General features: G+C 41.8%; 4 protein-coding genes across 27 annotated transcripts in view; all 4 read right to left on the minus strand.

Moving 5' to 3' along the window:
- Nucleotides 1–22061, minus strand: part of LOC306963728 (protocadherin gamma-C5-like) — a 237339-nt gene that overhangs the window by 25958 nt on the left and 189320 nt on the right. The window lies entirely within an intron of this gene.
- On the minus strand, nucleotides 3583–6311 carry LOC306963741 (protocadherin gamma-C5-like; the record flags this gene model as incomplete). Its single annotated transcript, XM_079557435.1, has 1 exon — nucleotides 3583–6311. The coding sequence occupies exon 1, from the start codon at nucleotides 6037–6039 to the stop codon at nucleotides 3583–3585; it is 2457 nt and encodes an 818-aa protein (XP_079413561.1). The 5' UTR covers nucleotides 6040–6311.
- LOC306963470 (uncharacterized protein) lies at nucleotides 6759–12826 on the minus strand. The gene is made up of 2 exons (XM_079557041.1): nucleotides 10085–12826; nucleotides 6759–9241 (listed from the first exon to the last, which is right to left on the minus strand). The coding sequence occupies exons 1-2, from the start codon at nucleotides 12531–12533 to the stop codon at nucleotides 6768–6770; spliced, it is 4923 nt and encodes a 1640-aa protein (XP_079413167.1). The 5' UTR covers nucleotides 12534–12826; the 3' UTR covers nucleotides 6759–6767.
- The window catches only part of LOC306963747 (protocadherin beta-16-like), a 199545-nt gene continuing 193576 nt past the window's right edge, over nucleotides 16093–22061 (minus strand). Inside the window, exon 2 of the mRNA XM_079557441.1 lies at nucleotides 16093–16797. Coding sequence (XP_079413567.1) covers nucleotides 16780–16797 — 18 coding nt within the window. The 3' untranslated portion in view covers nucleotides 16093–16779. The remainder of the gene's footprint in view (nucleotides 16798–22061) is intronic.

Genomic DNA, 22061 nt, shown 5'->3' on the forward strand with positions numbered 1-22061 from the left:
GCTGTCAGGCAGAGACGCATCCAGGACACTGAGGACCTCCTTAAAGTCAGAGGTGCTGCTGGGCTTAATCAAAGTGAAGTCACTGTACTCTGACATTGGAGACATACACGACCTGAAGGACTGGCTCTGAGACATCATGTCTCCTCCCAGGACCTCCACATACTTTATAGGTCCATCAGTGTTGAGCTGGATCTGCAGGTTTCTGTTGGGGTTCTTGTAATCGTCACAGTCGCTGCGTCTGACGCAGCAGCTCGCGCTGTTGCTCCTCACACATTTCACCGCTAAGATGAGGAAAGTGACCACAGACAGCACGGACACCGAGGCCAGAGACAGGATCAAATAGAGCGCGAGGCGGCCGGTTTTTCCTCCGGACTCCGCTGCTTTGTGCCTGATGTCCAGGATGGGCTCGTGCAGACCATCCTCCAGCAGGATGGACACGGTCACGGTGGCGGACTGCACCGGTTCTCCGTCGTCCTTGATCGCTATGAGCAGCCTCTGGGAGGAGTCGTCCTGCTCGGACACAGCGCGTTTAGTCCGCACCTCCCCGGTGTACTGGTTCACACCGAACAGAGACGCGTCCGTGGCCTCCGCCACTTTGTACGAGATCCACGCGTTATGGCCCGAGTCCGCGTCCACGGCCGTCACCTTGGTAACCAGGTGGCCCGCTTTAGCAGAGCGGGGCATCCTCTGCAGAGAGAGGGAGCCCAGGCCAGCGGAGGAGGGGTAAATAACAGTGGGGGCGTTGTCGTTCTGGTCCAGGATAAACACATGGACCGTGGTGTTGCTGCTGAGACTCGGAGAGCCCTGGTCCTTGGCCTGGACCAAGATCTGAAACACTTTGAGCTTCTCATAGTCGAACGAGTGCATGCTGTAGATGCTTCCGTTCTCTGAGTTAATGTAGACATAAGACGAGACTGACACGTCCTGCACTTTAGAGTCCAGAATAGAGTAAGACACTTTCGCGTTTTCTCCAAAATCCAGATCTGAGGCTGACACTGAGTACAGTATAGAGCCAGGCACCCCGTTCTCTTTTAAATACACAGTATATGAGGGCTGGGAGAAGACTGGTGGGTTGTCGTTCACATCTGAAATACTGACAGGTATAGATTTCTTACTGGAGAGAGGCGGAGCGCCAGAGTCTGTAGCTGTTATCTCTACATTATACACGGAGAAACTCTCTCTGTCCAAAGGACCATTGGCAACTAAAGCATAATTATTAGAAAACGATGGTTTCAGACTAAATGGAGAAGTCCCTTGTAGTTTTAACACTACTTTACCATTATCACCTGAGTCCAAGTCTCTGACACTGATTAAAGCCACTACGGTGCCTCTGGCTGAGTCCTCGCGCACTGGAGTGGGAGTAGAAGTAAGAATGATTTCAGGCATATTATCGTTGATGTCGGTTACAATTATTTGCACAGAACAGTGCCCTTCCATTTCCGGAACGCCCTTGTCTTTTGCTGTAATTTGAAATTCATAAACGGGAGTAAGTTCATAGTCCAACTGCCCAGTTAGAGATATCTCACCGCTACCTGGATTTAAGCTAAACATCGACACCAATGATTCTGGTGTGTGTTCAGCAAATGAGTATTCGACCTCTCCATTTGCGCCTTCATCCGCGTCTGTAGCTTCAACTTGAGCTAGCAGAGACCCCGGTAAACGGTTCTCTGGCACAGTTATGTTATAGAGAGGCTTTTTAAAAACTGGAATGTTGTCATTATTATCGAGCACCGCAACTATTATTTTCATAGACCCACTTTTCACAGGGTTACCTCCGTCTAATGCTGTTAGCAATAATTCATGACGACTTTGCTTTTCTCGGTCAAGTACTTTTTCTAAAACCAGCTCTGGGACTTGTCGGCCACCGTGAAACTGTTTTATCTTTAGACTAAAACATTCGCTTTTACTTAAAGTATATGACTTTACTGAGTTACTACCAACATCCAGATCCTGTGCCGTTTCTAATGGGAAGCGAACGCCTACGACACTAGATTCAGCGATTTTCAAAGCTTTTTGCTCAATCATAAATACTGGTGAATTATCATTAATATCTCGTATTTCCACCTCTATCCGATGCAGTTGTAGTGGGTTTTCTGTCACGACCTGCAGAGGCAACACGCAGCTGGCGCTTTGTCCACATAAAGCCTCTCTGTCTATTCTATCGTTCACCACCAGCTCTCCCTTCCCCGAGTCCACAGTGAAATATTGCTTCCCAGCCTCAGCAGCGACACGCAGCTTACGATCCAAAATGTCTGTCAAACCCAAACCAAGATCTTTGGCGACATTTCCTACCACAGAGCCCTGCTTCAGTTCCTCTGGGATGCTGTAACGAGTCTGTCCGTCTGTTAAACTCCACAAAAGAACGAAATAATGCCACCAGAGCGTCCGCCATGCCCAAGCTCCACGAGCCATCCTCTTTGTCATTTTATCATATAGTGCTGTTGGACGCAATCAGCCCATATTCCCATTCATTAAAAAGCATGGTCCAGTGACAGGTATATCCTCAAAGAAGAAAAAATATCCATAGTCCACACAACTGACGAGGAGCGCATCTCTGCACTCAGCTACACTGAAGGGTATTATGGTCTGTAGCACCGAACAGCAGAGGAGTAGATCTCTTTGTACATTCGTGTCTGCTATTGGCTCAGAGCAGCTCTCACTGTTATCCAATCACAGAGCAAGCAGGCTGTGTCTTGCACCTCGCAGCACACACACAGTGTACAACTATGCTCCAAATAGATACAATATTAGCTGAAATAAGCCCACAATTCAAAGATATATCAATTATGAACAAGCCAAATTAATTCAAAAACATAGGGAATTATATTTATATTATACTATCACATTGTTGTGTGATTTTCATTCTGTCGTTTTTAGGCTGGCCTTAACATCTGCCAAAGTGACCACCAATGAAAAGTTGCTTTTCATGCAAACTCGGACATATTAACATTGTATAACTACGATTCATGTGCACTGTCCCTTTTCAAATAAATAAATAAATAAATAAATAAATAAATAAATAAATAAATAAATAAATAAATAAATAAATAAATAAATAAATAAATAAATAAATAAATAAATAAATAAATAAATAAATAAATAAATAAATAAAACAACACTACCATTTAATGTAATGTAGAAGGAACATTTTAAAAGATAGTAAGATTGTAAGATTGCTCAAGTATTTGAGCAAAATAGTCATGTTTCTAATATACACCTACTATACAACATAAATACTCTATCCACGTTGGGTGTGTTCAAATGGTAAATGATAAATTGACTCATCTTATATAGGGCTTTTCTACCTTCATCAGGCCCAAAGCGCTTTACATTCAGGAACCAGTCACCCACTCACGTCTCACACTCTCATTCATACACCAATTTACGCAGAAACTGGAGGCAAGTAGGGTGGAGTGTCTTGTCCAAGGACACAACGACAGTGTGCATTTTTTTGAGTCCCAACAACAAACTTGAGGACAGTCGCTGTCCACTGCAGTGGTGCTGAAACCAAAAATACCCTGGGTAGGCTAAATAAGAGAGCTAATATAATTGCCCGCGGTTGAATAATTATATTGGATTGCATTAGCTCACCTGCTGACTCTCAAATGTCCACGTGCTGTCAGGGAGAGACGCATCCAGGACACTGAGGACCTCCTTAAAGTCGGAGGTGCTGCTGGGCTTAATCAAAGTAAAGTCACTGTACTCTGACATTGGAGACATACACGACCTGAAGGACTGGCTCTGAGACATCATGTCTCCTCCCAGGACCTCCACATACTTGATAGGTCCATCAGTGTTGAGCTGGATCTGCAGGTTTCTGTTGGGGTTCTTGTAATCGTCACAGTCGCTGCGTCTGACGCAGCAGCTCGCGCTGTTGCTCCTCACACATTTCACCGCTAAGATGAGGAAAGTGACCACAGACAGCACGGACACCGAGGCCAGAGACAGGATCAAATAGAGCGCGAGACGGCCGGTTTTCCCTCCGGTCTCCAATGCTTTGTGTCGGATGTCCAGGATGGGCTCGTGCAGACCGTCCTCCAGCAGGATGGACACGGTCACGGTGGCGGACTGCACCGGTTCTCCGTCGTCCTTGATCGCTATGAGCAGTCTCTGGGAGGAGTCGTCCTGCTCGGACACAGCGCGTTTAGTCCGCACCTCCCCGGTGTACTGGTTCACACCGAACAGAGACGCGTCCGTGGCCTCCGCCACTTTGTACGAGATCCACGCGTTATGGCCCGAGTCCGCGTCCACGGCCGTCACCTTGGTAACCAGGTGGCCCGCTTTAGCGGAGCGGGGCATCCTCTGCAGAGAGAGGGAGCCCAGGCCAGCGGAGGAGGGGTAAATAACAGTGGGGGCGTTGTCGTTCTGGTCCAGGATAAACACATGGACCGTGGTGTTGCTGCTGAGACTCGGAGAGCCCTGGTCCTTGGCCTGGACCAAGATCTGAAACACTTTGAGCTTCTCATAGTCAAACGAGTGCATGCTGTAGATGCTTCCGTTCTCTGAGTTAATGTAGACATAAGACGAGACTGACACGTCCTGCACTTTAGAGTCCAGAATAGAGTAAGACACTTTCGCGTTTTCTCCAAAATCCAGATCTGAGGCTGACACTGAGTACAGTATAGAGCCAGGCACCCCGTTCTCTTTTAAATACACAGTATATGAGGGCTGGGAGAAGACTGGTGGGTTGTCGTTCACATCTGAAATACTGACAGGTATAGATTTCTTACTGGAGAGAGGCGGAGAGCCTGAGTCTGTAGCTGTGATCTCTACATTATACACGAAAAAACTCTCTCTGTCCAAAGGACCACTGGTAACCAGTGCATAATTATTAGAAAAAGATGGTTTCAGACTAAATGGAGAAGTCCCTGACAGTTTTAACACTACTTTACCATTATCACCCGAGTCTAGGTCTCGGACACTGACCAAAGCCACTACAGTGCCACTGGCTGCGTCTTCACGAACTACATTAGGAGTCGAAGTAAGAATGATTTCCGGAGCGTTATCATTAATATCAATGACCATTATCTGCACCCGACAATGTCCTTCCATTCTGGGAATACCTTTGTCTTTTGCCGAAATTTGCAATTCATGTACAGCAATATTGTCGAAATCAACTAACCCTTTAAGCAATATTTCACCTGTATCTGAATTTAAATGAAAAATCGACAAAATCGACAAAGGTGTATCTTCAGTGAACATGTATTCTACCTCTCCGTTTGCCCCTTCATCTGGGTCAGTAGCTTCAACTTGAACAAGAACGGTGTCTTTTTGGCTGTTTTCAACCATAGTTACATTGTACATTGGTCTTTTGAAAACGGGGGCGTTGTCATTGATGTCCACAACGATGACTTCAACTTTCTTTGATCCACTTTTAACAGGATTTCCGCCATCTAACGCAGTCAATAATAACTCATGGACACTTTGCTTTTCTCTGTCAAGCATTTTCTCTAAAACTAATTCTGGTACCTTTCGACCACCAGACAATTCTTTCATCTTTAGACTGAAATATTCACTTTTACTCAGAGTGTAAGACTTAACGGAATTGCTTCCTATATCTGGATCTAGTGCAGTTTCCAAAGGAAAGCGGACACCCACTGCGCTAACTTCGGCTATTTCTAAGATTTTTTTGTTGTTCATAAATATTGGCGAATTATCATTAATATCTCGTATTTCCACCTCTATTCGATGCAGTTGTAGCGGGTTTTCTGTCACGACCTGCAGAGGCAACACGCAGCTGGCGCTTTGTCCACATAAAGCCTCTCTGTCTATTCTATCGTTCACCACCAGCTCTCCCTTCCCAGAGTCCACAGTGAAATATTGCTTCCCAGCCTCAGCAGCGACACGCAGCTTACGATCCAAAATGTCCGTTAAACCCAAACCAAGATCTTTGGCGATATTTCCTACCACAGAGCCCTGCTTCAGTTCCTCTGGGATGCTGTAACGAGTCTGTCCGTCTGTTAAACTCCACAAAAGAACGAAATAATGCCACCAGAGCGTCCGCCATGCCCAAGCTCCACGAGCCATCCTCTTTGTCATTTTGTCATCTGGTATTGGGGGAGGCAGTCAGCCCATATTCCCATTCATTAAAAAGCACAGTCCAGTGACAGGTAGATTCTCAAAAAACAAAAATATCCATATTCCAGGCAACTACCGAGGAGCGCATCTCTGCACTCAGCTACACTGAAGGGTATTATGGTCTGTAGCACCGAACAGCAGAGGAGTAGATCTCTTTGTACATTCGTGTCTGCTATTGGCTCAGAGCAGCTCACAGTGTTATCCAATCACAGAGCAAGCTGGCTTTTCTTTGCACCACACATGGCTCGGCTCACTCCAATTGATTATGTTCTAAACTAAGGCAACAAGTTTTAATAATTAAAGTTTTACAGTCCCTAAAACATAACCTTAAACAATTATGCACCGATATATATATATATATATATATATATATATATATATATATATATATATATATATATGTGTGTGTTGCTAAATGCCATATCATTTAAAAAGGGAATAAAGCTTTCAATTTGAACAAATGACACATTTAAATAGACTTATATTGATTTGCTTATGAATGATAATATTTGCACCAGCCTTTTTGGAATAAAAAAAAGAAAAAAAAAGAAAGAAAATTACGATATTGAATACAGTTAAAAAAAATAAAAATAACACACGCCTAAGGCGTTGTACATAGGGCCGTAAAGAAGATAGCACAAACTACAGGAAAAATTATATTCAGAGGTTGCATTTATTTATGTTTTCTCTCACGCGCTCACCTGTTGACTCTCAAATGTCCACGTGCTGTCAGGCAGAGACGCATCCAGGACACTGAGGACCTCCTTAAAGTCAGAGGTGCTGCTGGGCTTAATCAAAGTGAAGTCACTGTACTCTGACATTGGAGACATACACGACCTGAAGGACTGGCTCTGAGACATCATGTCTCCTCCCAGGACCTCCACATACTTTATAGGTCCATCAGTGTTGAGCTGGATCTGCAGGTTTCTGTTGGGGTTCTTGTAATCGTCACAGTCGCTGCGTCTGACGCAGCAGCTCGCGCTGTTGTTCCTCACACATTTCACCGCTAAGATGAGGAAAGTGACCACAGACAGCACGGACACCGAGGCCAGAGACAGGATCAAATAGAGCGCGAGGCGGCCGGTTTTCCCTCCGGTCTCCAATGCTTTGTGTCGGATGTCCAGGATGGGCTCGTGCAGACCGTCCTCCAGCAGGATGGACACGGTCACGGTGGCGGACTGCACCGGTTCTCCGTCGTCCTTGATCGCTATGAGCAGCCTCTGGGAGGAGTCGTCCTGCTCAGACACAGCGCGTTTAGTCCGCACCTCCCCGGTGTACTGGTTCACACCGAACAGAGACGCGTCCGTGGCCTCCGCCACTTTGTACGAGATCCACGCGTTATGGCCCGAGTCCGCGTCCACGGCCGTCACCTTGGTAACCAGGTGGCCCGCTTTAGCGGAGCGGGGCATCCTCTGCAGAGAGAGGGAGCCCAGGCCAGCGGAGGAGGGGTAAATAACAGTGGGGGCGTTGTCGTTCTGGTCCAGGATAAACACATGGACCGTGGTGTTGCTGCTGAGACTCGGAGAGCCCTGGTCCTTGGCCTGGACCAAGATCTGAAACACTTTGAGCTTCTCATAGTCAAACGAGTGCATGCTGTAGATGCTTCCGTTCTCTGAGTTAATGTAGACATAAGACGAGACTGACACGTCCTGCACTTTAGAGTCCAGAATAGAGTAAGACACTTTAGCGTTTTCCCCAAAATCCAGATCTGAGGCTGACACTGAGTACAGTATAGAGCCAGGCACCCCGTTCTCTTTTAAATACACAGTATATGAGGGCTGGGAGAAGACTGGTGGGTTGTCGTTCACATCTGAAATACTGACAGGGATAGATTTCTTACTGGAGAGAGGCGGAGAGCCAGAGTCTGTGGCTGTAATCTCTACATTATACACGGAGAAACTCTCTCTGTTCAAAGGACCACTGGTAACTAACGCATAATTATTAGAAAACGATGGTTTCAGAATAAAAGGAGAACTCCCTGATAATTTTAACACTACTTTACCATTATCACCTGAGTCCAAGTCTCTGACACTGATTAAAGCCACTACAGTGCCTTTGACTGCGTCCTCGCGCACTGGACTAGGAGTAGAAGTAAGAATGATTTCTGGGACGTTGTCATTAATGTCTGTCACAATTATCTGTACACGACAATGTCCCTCCATTTCTGGAACGCCCTTATCTTTTGCTGTAATATGCAATTCGTAAACGGAATTGAGTTCATAGTCCAACTGGCCTGTGAGAGATATTTCACCATTATCTAAATCTAAATGAAAAATAGACAACAGCATTGTCGGTGTGTGATCATTAAATTCGTATTCAAGCTGTCCATTTGCGCCTTCATCCGCGTCTGTAGCTTCAACTTGAACAAGCACTGAACTTGGCATATTGTTCTCAGGCACAGTTATGTTGTACAGAGGTTTCTTAAAAACTGGGATGTTGTCGTTAATATCTAGCACTGTGACTTGAATTTTCATCGATCCACTTTTGACTGGATTTCCTCCGTCTAAAGCTGTCAAGAGCAACTCATGAACACTTTGCTTTTCTCTGTCAAGCATTTTCTCTAAAAACAGCTCCGGGGCCTGTCGACCACCTGGAAACTCCTTCATCTTTAGACTAAAACATTCGTTTTTACTTAAAGTGTAAGACTTAACAGAATTGCTCCCTACATCCGGATCATGTGCGGTCTCTAAAGGAAAACGAACGCCTGCAACTCTCGATTCTGCAATTTTTAAAGCTTTTTGCAGTGTCATAAACACTGGTGAATTATCATTAATATCTCGTATTTCCACCTCTATCCGATGCAGTTGTAGCGGGTTTTCTGTCACGACCTGCAGAGGCAACACGCAGCTGGCGCTTTGTCCACATAAAGCCTCTCTGTCTATTCTATCGTTCACCACCAGCTCTCCCTTCCCCGAGTCCACAGTGAAATATTGCTTCCCAGCCTCAGCAGCGACACGCAGCTTACGATCCAAAATGTCCGTTAAACCCAAACCAAGATCTTTGGCAATATTTCCTACCACAGAGCCCTGCTTCAGTTCCTCTGGGATGCTGTAACGAGTCTGTCCGTCTGTCAAACTCCACAAAAGAACGAAATAATGCCACCAGAGCGTCCGCCATGCCCAAGCTCCACGAGCCATCCTCTTTGTCATTTTGTCATATAGTGCTGGTGGACGCAATCAGCCCATATTCCCATTCATTAAAAAGCATGGTCCAGTGACAGGTATATTCTCAAAAAGCAAAAATATCCATATTCCAGACAACTACCGAGGAGCGCATCTCTGCACTGAGCTACACTGAAGGGTATTATGGTCTGTAGCACTGAACAGCAGAGGAGTAGATCTCTTTGTACATTCGTGTCTGCTATTGGCTCAGAGCAGCTCAAAGCGTTATCCAATCACAGAGCAAGCTGACATTTCGTTGCACCTTGCATCACACACCAATGCAAATCCATGTAACAAAGGGTTTATTGAAAACATCTTACATTTTAGAGATGTGCTATTACACTTAATTGTAATATTGTAGTATTAATTCTATCTATCTATCTATCTATCTATCTATCTATCTATCTATCTATCTATCTATCTATCTATCTATCTATCTATCTATCTATCTATCTATCTATCTATCTATCTATCTATCTATCTATATATATATATATATATATATATATATATATATATATTTTGTGTGAATATTACTACTTTTGGTTAGTTCACCAGAACTGTGTATATCATCATCATCATCATCATCATCATCATCATCATCATCATCATCATCATCATCATCATCATCATCAGCATCAGCATCAGCATCAGCATCATCATAACAAAGAGACTTAAAGAGGTGAATAATCTAAAATGAGACTCAAAATACGGCAACGAAAACACTAAGAAGGGGACTGTTGCTGTCCATTATTGTGGTGCTGAAACCAAACATTCCTTTGAGTGTAGGCTAAACAAGACAGTTGTGAATGACCTACGGTTGAATAATTATATTGGATTGCATTAGCTCACCTGTTGACTCTCAAATGTCCACGTGCTGTCAGGTAGAGACGCATCCAGGACACTGAGGACCTCCTTAAAGTCAGAGGTGCTGCTGGGCTTAATCAAAGTGAAGTCACTGTACTCTGACATTGGAGACATACACGACCTGAAGGACTGGCTCTGAGACATCATGTCTCCTCCCAGGACCTCCACATACTTTATAGGTCCATCAGTGTTGAGCTGGATCTGCAGGTTTCTGTTGGGGTTCTTGTAATCGTCACAGTCGCTGCGTCTGACGCAGCAGCTCGCGCTGTTGCTCCTCACACATTTCACCGCTAAGATCAGGAAAGTGACCACAGACAGCACGGACACCGAGGCCAGAGACAGGATCAAATAGAGCGCGAGGCGGCCGGTTTTCCCGCCGGACTCCGCTGCTTTGTGCCTAATGTCCAGGATGGGCTCGTGCAGACCGTCCTCCAGCAGGATGGACACGGTCACGGTGGCGGACTGCACCGGTTCTCCGTCGTCCTTGATCGCTATGAGCAGCCTCTGGGAGGAGTCGTCCTGCTCAGACACAGCGCGTTTAGTCCGCACCTCCCCGGTGTACTGGTTCACACCGAACAGAGACGCGTCCGTGGCCTCCGCCACTTTGTACGAGATCCACGCGTTATGGCCCGAGTCCGCGTCCACGGCCGTCACCTTGGTAACCAGGTGGCCCGCTTTAGCGGAGCGGGGCATCCTCTGCAGAGAGAGGGAGCCCAGGCCAGCGGAGGAGGGGTAAATAACAGTGGGGGCGTTGTCGTTCTGGTCCAGGATAAACACATGGACCGTGGTGTTGCTGCTGAGACTCGGAGAGCCCTGGTCCTTGGCCTGGACCAAGATCTGAAACACTTTGAGCTTCTCATAGTCAAACGAGTGCATGCTGTAGATGCTTCCGTTCTCTGAGTTAATGTAGACATAAGACGAGACTGACACGTCCTGCACTTTAGAGTCCAGAATAGAGTAAGACACTTTCGCGTTTTCTCCTAAATCTGGATCAGAGGCTGACACTGAGTACAGTATTCTTCCAGGAGGACAGTTCTCCTTGACATAGACAACATACACTGGCTGAGAAAAGACGGGGGGATTATCATTTACATCTGATAATTCTACGTCTAATATTTTCTCGCTTGATAAAGTTGGTCTTCCTTTATCAGAAGCTCTGAGCTTTACTCTGTAGTGGCCACTCCTCTCTCGGTCCAAAAGGCCGTTTGTCACTAACGAGTAATGGTTTGAGACTGACGGGTTCAGTTTAAAGGGGGATCCAGAGGACAGTGTCAGCGCCACTTTACCAAAGTCCCCCGAGTCCAGATCCCGGGCACTGATCAAGGCAATGACTGTCCCCACAGCTGCATCTTCAGGGACAGGCGACGTTAACGACTTCACTATAATGTCAGGGGTGTTGTCGTTGACATCTATTATTTTAATTTCTACACTGCAGTGTCCGTCCATCTCCGGATTGCCTTTGTCTTTAGCAGTTACATCAAATCTATGTACGGGGTGTGATTCATGGTCTAACGGGCCTTTCACAACAATCACCCCCGTCTTAGGTTTAACATCAAATAACGACAATACAAGATCTGGGGTTTGATCTGCGAAAAAATATTCTATTTCTCCATTTAATCCTTCATCTATATCTGTGGCTTTAACGCTTACAACCTCAGCCCCTGGAGTTGCTTTTTCACTAACATTGGCCTCATAGACATTCCTTTCAAACTGAGGCGCGTTGTCGTTGTTATCAAGCACGATGACAGTAATCTGAGAGGTACCTGAGCGCACCGGGTCACCTCCATCTACAGCGGTGAGGATGAGGTTATGAATGGGCTGCTTTTCTCGATCAAGCGCTTTCTCTAAAACCAACTCGGGAATTTTACGCCCGTCTTTGTGCGTTTTTACTGTGATCTTGAAATGCTCATTTCTACTTATGACGTAAGAGCGCACGGAGTTGGAGCCAACATCGGGGTCTTGTGCGCTCTCCAAAGGAAATTTTGCGCCAGGATTGACAAGCTCCGCAATTTTCAAAACTTTCTCTTTGGTAATGAAGCTCGGCGAGTTGTCGTTTGTGTCCTGTATCTCTACTTCCACTCTGTACAGCTGTAGAGGGCCGTCTATGACCAGCTCCAGCGGCAGCACGCACGAGAGCCTATTTCCACACAGCTCCTCTCTGTCAATTCTATCCGTTACTATCAAGTCTCCTTTCCTCAAGTCCAAGCCAAAATACTGCTTACCATCCTCCGAGGCTATTCTCAGTTTCCGTTTTTCCAAATCAGACACAACCAATCCCAAGTCTTTCGCAAGGTTCCCGACTATAGACCCCCGTTTTAGTTCCTCTGGGATACTGTACCGCGTCTGCCCCTCTATTGTACTCCAAAAGAAAGAAGAGTGACACCACCACAAAAGCAGGTGCCACGAAGACGGTTTGGTCCACATCATTTCTTGTTCCTCCGACCACTACACACCATGATGATAAACAAACTTATAATCCATTGTCGATGAATCCTTAATTGCAGCAATGCGTATGGTTTTGATTATCTCCATCTCATGAGCGCAACATCGCACTGGTTACTCGACTCAGGCTCTGGGTTAGGACTAGATCTCTTTGTAGAGCCGAGGATGCCATTGGTGGATACAGAAATATATTTCCACCAATGATGGGCAAATACAGACTGCTGCGGCGTGACGTAAACGCGTTGGATCAAAGGAGCGTTTGGGAGTATTCAGTCTCCACAGTTTGATTCGATACAGGCAATACTGTATATTAAACACATATATATTCTGACATAACTCACTGTTCATATAGTACAGGCCATATAGTAAGTGCATCACAATCTGAACAAAACCATCACCTCAAATATACACACACTGATGAAACATTATTATTATTATTATTATTATTATTATTATTATTATTATTATTATTATTATTATTATTATTATTATTGTTCCCTCTAACGCTTTTAATACAAATAAATATGCTTTTAATAATAATGATGATAATAATAATAATAAAGATAATAATAATAATAATAATAATAATAATAATAATAATAATAATAATAATAATAATAATAATAATAATAATAAATAACAATCATCATCATCATCATCATCATCATCATCATCATCATCATCATCATCATCATCATCATCATCATCATCATCAAAAGCAGCCCTTTCAATGTTACAAATTAAATTGAAAATAAGCAATTAAACATGTGTCCCAACACTGACTGTTATCCCACTGGATGTGGAGTTAATTGCCTGTATGCCTGTATGCACCCTGCATGCTGGAGACACATCTCTGTGGTTGGAGGCTCACCGTTGCCTTCCTGTGGTCAGAGGAGGAAAATGCAGCCGGCTCCATCAGCACAGAGCACACAGCTGCTCAGAGCGCAGTCACTGCATCTGACTAAAGTACCCGTATGGAGGTCTGTAGAGCAAAGAAAAGGGAGGGGGAGCGCGGAGGCAAATCTCCTCTGACTTTGATCCTGCTTTTCCTGCACATTTAAGCTTCTGTTAATTTCATAAAATGTATGTTTAATATCTTTTAACATAAATGGGAATTTCATGTTTAAATTTCACGCTGACTTAGTGAACAAATAAGTACTGTAGCTATGCAGCACATTAACGCTATTTCACTAATTTGATTGGTATTAAAAATCTTACAATCAGACTTGACAACAACAAAATTCAACTTCAAATGCTAATCTGACATTATGGACGACCATGATGAGAAAATTCATCTGCAAACCTTGCAGGCGGCAGAGGGAGACATGGAGAGCAGGATGAGAACTAAAGGGAGGGAGCGAAGAGATTTCAGCACCACGGCGGTGGACAGCGCCACACAGGCGGACAACTGCTGCCGCTGCAGCCTGGATTTTCCTTTTCCTTCTTCCACACCCACAGACAGTCTCTTCTGTGTTAGAGGTCGTGAGATATAATGCTCAGTCTTTCATGTAGACCACATTATGGATTATGCAGTAATAGTAAATATACTGTATATACTGTATATAGGTTTTAGAACATATTATGTATTTTAATGCAACATTTGTTTTTCTAAACATAACAAAATTGTAAAAAGCATCAGAGAAATGTTTAAAAATAATAGACATGCAGAGTACACTTTAAAGACTGTTGCCCAGCACACAACTATTGCTGATCCACTTGTATCAGCAATCACTGCAGAACATTTATTTTCATTCATTTTCCTGTTTAATGTCTTTGAAATAACAGCAACTTAATGAAGGGATGATTGTGTGGCTCATCTGACTTAATGAAGACTTTAAGGCATTTTATTATAAAGGTATTAACAAAAGAAGCTACAATCAGCTGACCACTAAACCAGTCCTTCTCAACTGGGTCACGAGCTATTTCCAGGGAGCATTTCTTAAATTATTAATTTACGTATGAAAACGGCAAATAACCATTTGAACTTTTATTAATTTTAATTTTCACTTCAGGTTTAGTGCTTAATGCTTGTTGTGAAATGAACTTTTATATCAAATACTATGTATTTAAACTGCACAGTGTTTTATGAAGTGGAATAAATATTTTTTATCCGGGTCACTGCTTGTTGTCAGGGACGTCACACCACAGCACTAAACGTCAAACTAATCACTGGCCTCTAGGGCATGTAATAGATACCACTGTTATTGCAATATTACCAACATTTACAGTATAATCCCTGTCAAACCTATCCGCTTATTAGACTTCTGCTATTTCTTTTACACTCCTCCCTATCCTCAAGAGTTTGACCCACTTTTTGGTCCTGAGAAAAGAATGCAGAATTATTATTTTAGGATATTGATTCAAATTCCCACACTACTTTTTTGTGCAGACTGAGTGAGAGGTCACAATGTCAGACAGCGAGCTACTTTGGATAATTACTGTTTTTGGCGGTGGTTCCTTCAACATCTGCGGATCACTGCTAATAATCTTCTTTAAAACCGGCTCAGACTAACATTACAGGGAGAACTTCTGTTGAACTCCACGTCATGCTCAACTTTAGCAATCAATACAGGACAGGGAAAGTAGGGCAGCAGTCTGATGACACCAAATTTCCAAAAACAATAAACATGAATAGAAATGTGGGATTCTCTGTGCCACTCCCTCACAAAGAAACAAAACAAGCTTTATTATTTCTTATTTTGTGGGTAAAGGAACCACAATATTTACTCAAGAAAGAATAACGTTACTTTAGAATGAATAACTCAAGTAGATGTAAAATGTCGTGACCCAAACAAATACACTATAAATATTCCATTCTGAAAGTCTGATTTATGTTTTAATGCTGATTTAATAGAACAGACAAAACATGTAATTCACTAATATTAAAACAAGCATTTGGCTGAAGAAAAAAAAAAAACAGGAAAATGAATTGAAGATGTAATAAAAAAAAAAGTAAAAAAAAAAGTAAATCCATGTTTGTTCAAGTAAGAGTGTTACTTCAAAAATAATATTACTCAAGTAGAAGTTATGTGTGGTAAAACTTCTCACGGAGCACAGGTGCTTCCAAAAGTTATTAAGGTACATGCAGTTGAGTAGATACAACTACTATAGATGAATATGATACCGCCTTTGATTTTTTATGATATCTCAGAGCATGATTTTTTGTCTCAGTTTTTCTCAATAGTACCTGAAAGTATCGCTGGTGGCACTGAGTAGGGCTGGACAATATAACACCAGATTATCATTGCTGCTATATCAGGTGACTCAATACTGATAATGTAAGAAGGCTGAAAATATCACAAAATCACTGAGGTTTGATGAGATTTTTCCTATAAAAAAAGAGTTCTGTTGTAGTGATGAGTCTTCTAATTCCATTCCAATTAATGTTAGTTTTTGTCAATATTTAGTTTGATGAAATTCTATCAGGTTTTTTTTCACCTTGTTGGCTTCTGTTAGGCTAGTCCTCGTTTAGTGCTGGTCCAGACCGGTTTAGACCATGTTTAAACCTGGTATCATAATTTCAAAAAGTCATTTGAGAAAAAAGTAAAATAACCTTTTGTTTTATTCTAATTTCCATTGACAAAAACTGCAGGTGAATGTCTCAAACTGTACACACTGTCAACTGTACATTTATATTAGTGCATTTAACAATTTTCACATGTCCTCTGCTTTACCGAGCTTCACCCACATGAACACAGCACCTACCTGTTCCTCTTGCAGTGATGTTTAACGACATGAGGCTCTGTCAAACTGTGCCACTATTAGTTTTGACGACTTGACAAAAATATCAGAAGATTTTACTCTTAGTTTCAGTTTCTTTAACTACTTTTGATATAGTTATAGCAAGTCTTGTTTTAGTCTGCAAAAATATCACTCTCACTAAAATTATGACAACAATTTTTTAGTCGATCCAAATCACTGCTTGATTGATTGATTGTGTCAAATGTAGAGTGTACAGTATGTCGAGAGTTAAAGGCAGGGTATGTAGCAACACACTGACTTAGAAAAAAGAAAAGAAAAGGAATTGCACAAATAAAGGCGAGCTGGATTGCCAATATTAATCTGTCATATATTTAGATTTATTGCCAGCCTTTTTTATACATCAGTCTTACATTTGATACTTGCTTTGAACATATTTACTTTATACGTGGGTAATTTATTTATGCATAAAACCCTACATACCCCACCTTTAACTATTTGTGTATTGTGTCCATAATGTGACGTGCGTAAATCAAAAAAAGTTGCTTACCTTATGTGACCAAAGCAGGATTTAGAAAGGCCCCAGGAGGAAGCAGGGACAACAGGGACAGCAGCAGGACATAGAAGAGAACAAAAGACAAAAGAATATTGGTTAGACTGGTGCTCAATAAACCACAAGTGGCTACGGGGAAGAACTCAGGTCATACTTACAAAGAGTGTTGGAACAAATGATAATGTTAGGTTGGTTATGGGGTGAAAGCAAAGTGGATAGTACACAGTATTGTTACTTACCGTAGTTATAAACAACATTTCGGCTTTGATTTTATATAGAGGGCTATCCAGCAACACCAAAAACACATGATAGACAGTAATTGTGAGAAGGAAGTAAAAGTAAAGAAACAGGACACAAAAAATGTAAGTAAATAATCAGATACAAATTCTATTCAAGTAAAAATATAAATACATATCAATCAAAAACACTGAAAGAGGTAAATGTGCTTTTTAAAAAAAAATAAAGAATTGTGCTTTTCCCCCCCCAAACCAGATGCAAAAAAAAACATTTATTTTTATTCTAGTTTTATTATATTATATTTAGAGAAAGTAGATCCCTGCTCTAAAATGTAGCAAAGTAAAAAAAAAAAAGGATATACAGTATGCACAAGTACCTAAAATGTGTACTGGTGGTGGTAAGATGAAGAGAAATACTATTTTTTTTTTAAAAAGCATTGGACCAGTAGGCTTGTATTACAACAATGTCAAGCCCTGTATGTAGAGATACAAACAAAAACAAAACAAAAACAAGACTATACGAGGGATGTGAAAAATAAGATTTTCCTAAAAATGATTATAAGAAATGTACCAATTAAAAATAAGAGTTAAAAAACACACACGTCATTCAGCTTCCACCTATTGATGCAGGACTAACAATACTGCACTGCTGCTCCCTCGCTCCAACAGCAGAGGGCCTAAAGGCGATGGCCTGGCACACATCAATGCATTATTCATACTGTCCTTTGTGGCACATGTCCACAGACAAAGCAACATTACTGCTCATGATGCTGATTGTATGTAAGCAAAAACAAAACTATTGCATATAACTGTATTTAAATCCTTGTGAAAAGGAGAAAAACATGTAGAGAACAAATTTAAGATTATAATCAGCGTCATAACAGTATTGAATGACTTGCTTTAGTCATGGCAGAATTTTCCACGCTTCATTTTGGATGTAGAGCATGTTTAACAGCAACAACACGTACTGGCTCACAGAAAAAGACAGAAACACCTATTAGAAAGGAACAGAGCAAGCCGCCATGTCGAGCCTCTCCCTGCCTTCCTCCCCCGTCCTCAGACACCCAGACCCCGCGCATCTCGGTGCCATAACGTGGGGGTGTCTTTCCTCCTCAAATATAGACAACTGTACCATCCCAGAGGCAGCATCCACTCCTGACACCCCCCCCTCCTGACTCCGTTAAAATGGTACAGTCCTGCCCTGTGAGTCAGCTTGTTGCTATGGAAACACAGCCCACCTCGCTCTCTCATCGCACCCCGCTGCCTTGTGGCTGTATCCTCATGAAAACAAAATGCACCAAAAGCACAGGCGGCGACGGCAAATCTATTCAAATGTGAATGTGGGACAAGTGTGGTTTGGTTAGTGATTATAAGGACGTGATTTCCTTCCTAACATGGTTCTTACTCATGTGTGTTCAGCCTGGATACAGCTATTGATCACGGTAAACAACACAGGATTGGTAATGCGTTTTGACAACCTAAAGGCAAAATAAAAACACCCAGTGCCGCAAAGAGCGTGCCACCCTTTCTGCTCTTTCTTTTTTAGCTCTTTTTTCCCCCTCCCTGCTGCAGAGTGGTGCAGCTGGAGAGGGGGGAGGGGAAGCAGCACTGATTCGCATCAGAAGAGGAGCAAGACTTGACTTACACAACGAGTCTCTGTGCACAGTCTTCCCAATAACTATACTGTTTCATAGTCGAATGAAATCATCTATGAAAGCGCACAATACTTAGATAAACAACTGAGTCATAGAAAAACAACAAAAACAAAACAAATGAAGTCAAATCTCAGCACCAGATTTGTTCCCATGAGCACACACATCATTATTATTATACAGTGCTTTTGTCATGAATATGTTTCAGCTGATGACTTTGCATGTTTTTGGGTCTCAGGAAGTGCTGATGGGAACTAATCTTCTGCGACAGAGCTTTTCTTTTGAACAAATACTCCTCTACAAGGCCACTGTTCTATAAACAAAACAAGCTAAACCACAATATAGTGGCACTTTTCTTTCTCTCTCTTCTATTTTCAATGTTGAGAGGGATTTAGTTCATATTCCATCATCTCTCAATACATTCATTTGGCCCACAGACAAATTTCCATAAACCCTGCCAGATTTACATACAATATTATGAACGTTTGCCACAACAATTCCTACAGACAAAACAAGTTACATATATCTTCAATAAAAACCTGGCGTTGTGCATTGAATGTAAACAAATACTTAAGACACAGTACTTCCTGGTATCATAATCTGTCCATAATGCACCTCATCATGTACTTCAGACGACCGAAAAACATAATGTCTTTCAGAGCACCACAAGGTCTAAAACAGGACAAAATAGTCATGAACTGCAGCACAACTGGAGGAGAAATTCGAAATGAAACAAAGACTACGACTGCAAAGGACTCCAGAAGAAGCTGGTAAACCCTCAGAGGTATATTCTGGTATTTGTCAAATATATATACTGTATATGTGTACGGGTAGATCCAAAGCTGTAAACACAAGCACAGCTGCCGACCAAACAACCAAATCTTTACAAGACAACAAACTGATGATTCTAGCGGTTAAAGGTTTATTACGAGCTTCAGCGTTGAGGAAATAAAACATTTAGCCCTTTGTATAATATAGTAGATGTAGTAACTTACATACAGTTCATTTGTTATTATTCCGAAAAGCGTGATTGCATGATAACGTTGACTTTAAGAACTCATAATACCTAAAGGTCAGTCAAGACACATTTTAAACAGCTTCCTGATCCGACAACATATTGACCTAAATATGAGTATTGCATAAGCTCTGCCATCATTTGTTTCTCTTTGACCCTGTATATAATTTAGGGCTGCTGAAGCTTTTCCACATGAGGCTCTGATCTACACCTGGTGGATAAATAAAGCTACTTACATACTACACATTTCAATTCAGTATTATGATCTACTTCATGAGTTCACATGTTCAGCCATGCTTGAAGAAAAAACATAGTAAGCAGCAGTGAACTTTAGCCCCCTGCATAATTTCTTTACAGTTGTAGAAGCCGACGCAAATGCCATGGTGAAAAATGAAGATATATACAGTGGTGGCAAGAGTACAGAAAGTTTGTACTCAAGTAAAAGTACAACTACACTGCTAAAATTGTATTCAAAGTACAACATTACAAAATAAATGCACTTAAGTACAAGCTACATTTCAATGTGATTTTAGTCACATCTTAGATCAGGCTTATAGTCTGTTTAAATCCAGTTACTGTATATCCTCATATTCTGTAGCTTATTATTAGTAACTTCCCTCTTCAGAGTTAACTGGTCTGAATCATGTCTGACAAAGATTATCTTTGCACAAATTAAAACCCACACAAAATATCACACAACAAAAGTTCATGTACATGAGCCCTAGTTTAAAACCAGTGGGTTGCGGCCTGTTTGTACAATAGACAACAGACCTCATACTATTTACCAAACTACATTTGTTTTACCACAACCACTTCAGAACGATATATGTCAAAAAAGTGTTGACATAGGTCCTATGACACTTCGACTCAAATGCTCTGCACTTGGTAAGCCTATTTAGGAAAATACAAAGTGTGAGCAGGACTGCACTGTCCTCAGTAACAGACATAATTTAAGATGTAGTGAATTACAATTACATGACTGTATATATTACAAAATAAAAAAAAATAAAAAAATAAATAAATAAATAAATAAATAAATATATATATATATATATATATATATATATATATATATATATATATATATATACACTGATATATCATATATATCAGTCTGCATTATAAAAAACAACAACAACATCAACAAGTAAGCAGCATTGCCTTTAGGAAGGATAACTTACAATCAAATATTTACAAATTTACATTCACATGTTTGCATTTTTTTGTTTGGATTCTCAATAGGATTATCCAATCAGAAAGCAGAATGAACCCCACTCTCAGCTGCCCAGTTCTATGGCTAAATCAAACTTTGAATGCACACAGAGACTTTCTTAAATCCCACCACCTGTCCCCAAACAAGTCCTAACAAGTGCTAATGCAGCCTCCAGGTGTGGAAGCTCAGTGACTGAAGTTATGGATGTTCTTAGCTTTCAAAGGAGGCATGGCTTGTTCACATAATGAAGCTCAAGGCAACTTCAGTTCAATTGGAATTGTAAAGCCTTTTTTAAAATCACTAAAATGTCCTCCTAAAACATCAAACTTCAGCAATAATTTCCATATCAGAAAATACAGTACATTTGCTATGTCTAGATTATTTTTATTACAGTATATAGTATAGTATTACTGTTTTTACAGAAATGTAACTAAGCTGAATTTCTGTTTTACTCTATTCTACTTCTACAGGTTAATGCCGACCTTTGTAAATCATGATAGCTTTATACAATATAGGTTAGAAAAGACACATTAAAACTAGCATTCCCCCCATAGTGTTAAGTCCTGTGTGTCGGAAAACCTCTCAAAATAAGCCATGCTCTCTGAGTCATTGCATCTCCTTGAAGATAGGGCTGCTTTTTGCATTAAGTGTTTCCCAATAAGACCTTTTCTTTTTAATAAACTACTGTTTAATATGCCTTTCCGAGCATAGTTAACCAAACTTCTATTAAAATCTATTGAGGGGAAAATGCAAATGTAGCACAGAAAGAAAGAGCAGCATTTACATTGTCATCCTAATCACTGTGTAAACAATTCCAAGCTTGCCCTGATATCTTGCAGCTACATTTACTGTTTTTTTTTATGCCACCGAGCCAATGGTTGCTGCTTGTCGTGGGCATTTTCCCCATCTCTACTCTCACATACAATCATTTTATAACAGTCCACAATTTAAACAAAGAGGGCAGGAATCAAAATGGCTTCCTACATCACAAACACAGAAGGATGGGAGAGAGTGGAGCCGCACCACGTGCCTCCTCCCCTCCCCCGCTGCACACTCTCTTTTCTGTCCATCCTCTCAGCCTCCTTAGCACCAGAAATGACTGATACCTTTATATCCACCAATCACAGCAGCCTTAACACGAACAG

The sequence above is a fragment of the Gobius niger genome, assembly GCF_951799975.1.
Source record: "Gobius niger genome assembly, chromosome: 5".
NCBI classification, from domain to species: Eukaryota; Metazoa; Chordata; class Actinopteri; order Gobiiformes; family Gobiidae; genus Gobius; species Gobius niger.

What these genes read in the sequence shown, in the direction of transcription:
- LOC306963470 (XM_079557041.1), bottom strand. Translation starts at nt 12,533, where the DNA reads ATGATGTGGACCAAACCGTCTTCGTGGCACCTGCTTTTGTGGTGGTGT. An exon ending in TGAGAGTCAACAGGTGAGCT is followed by an intron (nt 9,242 to 10,084) that starts AATGCAATCCAA and finishes TGCGTCCACCAG; the next exon opens with CACTATATGACAAAATGACA.